This window comes from Priapulus caudatus, unplaced genomic scaffold (genome assembly GCF_000485595.1).
Source record: "Priapulus caudatus unplaced genomic scaffold, Priapulus_caudatus-5.0.1 Scaffold709, whole genome shotgun sequence".
In the NCBI taxonomy this organism is placed as follows: Eukaryota; Metazoa; Priapulida; class Priapulimorpha; order Priapulimorphida; family Priapulidae; genus Priapulus; species Priapulus caudatus.
Window position 1 is genome coordinate 139,709 of NW_014577770.1, and position 5,138 is coordinate 144,846.

The following is a 5,138-nucleotide window of genomic DNA, read 5'->3' on the forward strand; positions in this document are numbered from 1 at the left end:
GAGAGAGAGAGAGAGAGCGAGAGAGAGCGAGAGAGAGAAAGAGAGAGAGAGAGAGAGAGAGAGATGAAGAAGAAAATTATAGGCAAGAAAAGATACCTTATGTGCAGCTCTTCTTAATGGCGCCACTATTCGTGATGAATTTACGAACATCTCAGAGTCACGATTGCAATTTTCTAGTGTATAGTATAGTGCTGCTCCAAATAAATTGAAATGATGAATGGATTTGTAATTAGAATAAAACTGTTTAAGTGAAACACACACACGCGATTTTTTTTAGAACCTTTTATTTGTAAAGATCAGTATGAAAATCTGAATTCTCTTTCGTACCTCACCACAGACGTATTTCCAAATCACCGTTTCTCCACATCTCTTTACACGCGACATTTTCAAGCTTGTTACACGCTAAATAACTTGTAACTTAGATTAGGAACAGTTTCTAGTAAACGATAATATGCACACGCCTCGCCTCTCTTCTATCCGTACGCCTACTCGATCCACACGACTCTTCGCGACTTGGAAAGTGTATGTAATTGACACACGATCGCAGACGCAGGCAGCAGAGTGGGCTGCAGTCGCCCACTATGACCGGACACGGTGCGAATTAACTGTAATGACGATACGGACGATACTTGCGACTGCACAGCGGTCTCCGGTGTGGGCCCTACCTAACAAGCATCGTCGTCGCACGGCCATATTCTCTCGATCGTATTTCCGCGGCGAAACGGAGATCTAGAGGATACAGCTCGCTGCCACGAGAGGTCGCTGTGGGCTCGAAGAACCAGCGCGTAAACGAAGCACAACCAGATCCGGCGGACGTACCGGGAGTGACATGACCGAAATGTTACGCGAACATCGAATGCGGTGAAATTTACAGGCGAACAAGAGAACAGCTCGGCTTAAACCGCGCGAAGCCGGCCCGCCACGTGACTTGGCAGACGCCAGCGAGTGAATGCCCTCTGGTAAAATTTAGACGTATGAAATATATACACCAGTATATCCTCTTTGCCATATCTTTCCGTGGAGCCCCCACCCCCAAAACATCGCCATCAACAACGACTAACCCACTGCGAACCGCGACTTACGCAATAATGCATGTACGCACGTACACATCCACAGACGGGAGTCCCTACCTATAAAAATTAGCCCTCCCTGCACAATAAAGACCCCAAAAATTCTGCAAGCAAACCTCCCATTGCTTGCACACAGAGAGCGAGAGAGAGAGAGAGAGAGAGAGAGAGAGAGAGAGAGAGAGAGAGAGAGAGAGAGAGAGAGAGAGAGAGAGAGAGAGAGAGAGAGAGAGAGAGAGAGAGAGAGAGAGAGAGAGAGAGAGAGAGAGAGAAAGAGAGAGGAGAGGGGAAAGACGGAGAAAGAGAGAGATGGAGAAGAAAATCGCGTACCTTCGGGCAAACTATAATTACGGCGGTTGCGATATATAAGGCATTAATATATCATCGCTCCGCACACTACTATACTGTCTTTCGCTAACGACTGCAGCATGTCGACACTGCTTCACTGAAGGCATTCTCAACACTCGAGAGCCCAACGCAATCTCGAGCTCTCCTGCTTGATTATATATCACGCGATAGTAGACAATAATTACAATGCAGCAGTATGAACGCGGGGCTGTCGGCTGGCGAGCCTATACTAAATCCATCTACACCTCATGTATTGCTGTGCGCGCACGCGGGCGGCCGCATTCGTTACTATAGCGAGGAGCTGCCGAAATGTTTGAAATGAAAGCGCCGCAAGCGACACCTGGCGAGAGGCATCTGGGATTCAGAATGGCAGTTCTCATACGCGCAGAAATAAATGATGTGACGTCAATAACTGCACGCACGCGGTCAGACCCTGGATGCGAGTCGTGGACCATGCACTATGACCTTCTACTGACTGCTCTGTCACGCACGCGCATGCTGGGCGAGTTATATAAGCTATATAACGGTTACGGACCAGACCAGCACAAGGCAGACTGGTAAATCCTTTTTAAAAAGGCTCATCCCAACGCGCGATAAAAACGAAAACGAAAAACAAAAAAAACCACCATGACGATGAGACGACGACGACGCTATTTAAAACAACTATTTACAAAAGTTCGTGCGCCGTTAAAAAAAAGAGCAGCTGTTGCACGCGTAAGGCAGCGCCATCTACCGTGGCAATGCGGACAATCGACGTTAAGGATCAGCGACTGGACGCTACACGGCCGGTGCCGCGGTTAAGCATTCTGTACAAACACTAAATCATCGTAATACAGAATCTAGTAGAGAGTAAATGCATTCTAAAACGTGGAAAACGTAACAGTGACATCACAGGTCCCTTGCACAGCGTGCAGCACGCGACACACGCACCGAGCGCGCAACAATCTCGGCATACACCGGCGTGAAGCGACACCGACACACACGCCACGCACGCGTGAGGGGGGCAACAACAACGAACGAACTAATGAAATGTACAGGTATTACGATAATATGCAGGGTGGAGGGGGCAGGGTCAACGCAATAGAATAACATAATATAAAAACTCTAAAAGGAATCTGTCCGGTCACCGCAACGGCACAAACGACCCGATATCGGCGGCTCTTCGTCCTACCTCACCCGGCGACGGTGGCCCCATCTGTAGGAAACAATACGAGGTAACAACAAAAACATAAAGAAGTAACCAAAAAATGATTGTCATCATGTCCAAAGAAAACTCACTGACACACTGGCGAGCGAGGCATGGGACAGGGAGTGGCGTCCGCGCGGGCATGGATGTGCGCTTCATCATCATCACTAACCTTGACCCTGCGCGCGAAAACACACTGCGATCATGACCTTCCCAGGATGGGAGACACATTCACATAACCTCCGTCTCCTAACCCTTGACCCTACACGCCGAATCTCGCATGCAAAGGCACACGCGTCGTGCATACCGCCTCCCGTGGACAAAGGGATGCTCTCCACCCGCGAGAATCGAGTCACAACAAGGGAGATTTCGGGGGGAGGGGGGAGACACTCCTAGCGGAGCATGCCTGGGGGAGAGAAGCACCGTTGACAGACCCCGCGCTAGGGGCAGCATCTTGTTACCGGATGGCTTCCCGCAGGTTGCGCCCCGTCCCCCGCGTGCACCGACTGCGTCGAGGGAAGGACAGCGGTGTCTGTGAGACCCGTCGTCGCGCGTTGCTACGCTAGCGACGGCTAGCAACGAACAATAACGTCCGTCGACAGACTGTTCATACTGGCTTCTCGTGACCGCGTCACAGGTAATTATAACCAGTACAATAACCGCGTGTGTGCGCGTGCGCGCGGGGGATCGGGCAGCACGGGCGCGCGCCACGCGGCAGCCAATCTACGGCCATTAATTCTTCTCTCGCGCGCAGCACGCTTTCGCTCCACTTTACTCGACACGATTTATAGAAACAGTAAAAGCGCGTCACCTCTTTGCTATACTACAGTAGTGCTCGTGCACGTATGTATATAAAGATTGCAGTACATAGAAAAGACGTTCAACCTTTTGTACGGGCGACGATCAACGTAAAGGCACTATATGGGGTCATTCTAGTTTATCTCCCGCACCCCCAACTCCCTTTCTCTACGTGACGATGCCAGAAGGCAGCTATACATCCAACATGTAGAATCACACTTCCAAATTTGTCAAAATATTCCAAACTCACGTTGAAAAAAAAACGGCCGGGGTGACGCGCTGAATGTCGGTTGCATGGATTGGAAGTTCGAGGGGGTGCAGCGAGCAAACAGAAGTCTCCACCGCAGGAATCCGGAAGCCACAGCGTGCGCACGATGACTCAACGGCAACCATACCCTCCAGGCGGCACCACTGCAATGACGCAGTTTCAATAAAAATACACTACGACCAATCTTTGTTCTTCGTTTCAGCACCAGAGCGGAGCAACGACGCTCTCTCCGCTTTACAAATAGAGGGGCGGTTCGACCTTCTCCGCACGCAATGTCGTGTCGCGCATCCTCCCCTCGCCACCGGCAGGGGGCGCCGCACAGCTCAGAAAAAACAACACGTGGCTCCCTCAGTGCGAGCTTGACGACGTGGGCTCTCTGCCAACTACGCGCTTATAGTTCCTGCAGTTGGCGTCGCGCCACAATTGTCGAGGCGGCTCCACGTGATCGACTCGGGTGGTGGCTCGCCGACTCCCAATTCATCCTCGCGAGGGCGCCGGGAGTCGACGCCCGCTCGCCCGCTCGTTCCGGTCTTCTTGGCGGCGGCCCGTGCCACCGGCGCTCCTACGTGTAGGGTTTATGTCGGCCGCCGCAGCAGCCCCATCCGACCGCGCAGCGGCGACACGCGGCGAGCGGCGGGTAGCACCAGAGGCACGGCACGAGCAGCGCGAGGCAGAACAGACCCGCCCAGTGGCGGCAGAGCCCGCCGGCGTCGCCGTCGGCCGTCGCCGGGGGCCGCTCGCACGAGCACGGGTGCGCGAGCGCGCCGCCGCCGTCGTCCTTCTCGGCGGTGCAGTGGTAGAGCACGCAGCGCGCGCACACCATGCACGAGACGGCGTCGATGCAGCGCAAGCAGCGGTCGGGCGCGTCCGCGCAGTCGCCGCGCTCGTTCGCCGTCGGCTCGTACGGCTGCCGGCAGTAGCGGCAGCGCGGCGTCAGCAGGCTGCGGTGCTTGTACGCGCCGCCGCCGCCGCCGCCAAATGCGGTCCCTCCCCCTAACGTTCCTCCTGCTCCGCCGGCTCCGCGGTCCTTCTTCTTCTTGCCCTTCGTCGGCAGCAGCGGCGGCTGCGCGGTGATGACGTCGTCGGCGTGGTAGCGCTTGTCGTCGTAGGCGGCGGCGCGCCGCTCGGGCCGGATCGCGTCGAGGTTCGGGTACGAGTACTCGTGCACGCTCGGCCGCGTCTGCGAGAACTGCACATACGAGTACGACTCGTTCATCTCGACGCGCGGCACCCCCGCCGTGCCCGCCGGCGGCGTCGTAGGCGACGCGTCGATCAGCTGCCGGTCCTTGTAGCGGTCGAGCGCCTCCTGCTTCACCCAGATCTCCTCGACGGGCGGCCGCGGCAGCAGCCGGATCTCGGCGGGCGGCGGCTCGTGTATCGCCGGCGGCGCCCTCTGGTGGAGGTGGTGGTGGTAGTGGGGATGGTCGGCGCCGGCGCCGTTGTGAACGCGCGTCGACGCGGCGGCGCGCGC

At 55.4% G+C, this 5,138-nt stretch overlaps 1 protein-coding gene across 1 annotated transcript; it reads right to left on the reverse strand.

Moving 5' to 3' along the window:
• Window positions 1-4,229: 4,229 nt before the first annotated feature.
• LOC106812974 (sprouty-related, EVH1 domain-containing protein 2-like) lies at window positions 4,230-4,883 on the reverse strand. The gene has a single exon (XM_014817008.1). It carries the CDS (start codon window positions 4,881-4,883, stop codon window positions 4,230-4,232), a length of 654 nt encoding a protein of 217 aa, XP_014672494.1.
• Window positions 4,884-5,138: the final 255 nt, after the last annotated feature.

Excerpts from the sequence above, each read along its gene's own strand:
- LOC106812974 (XM_014817008.1), bottom strand. The coding sequence starts at position 4,883 with ATGAACGAGTCGTACTCGTATGTGCAGTTCTCGCAGACGCGGCCGAGC.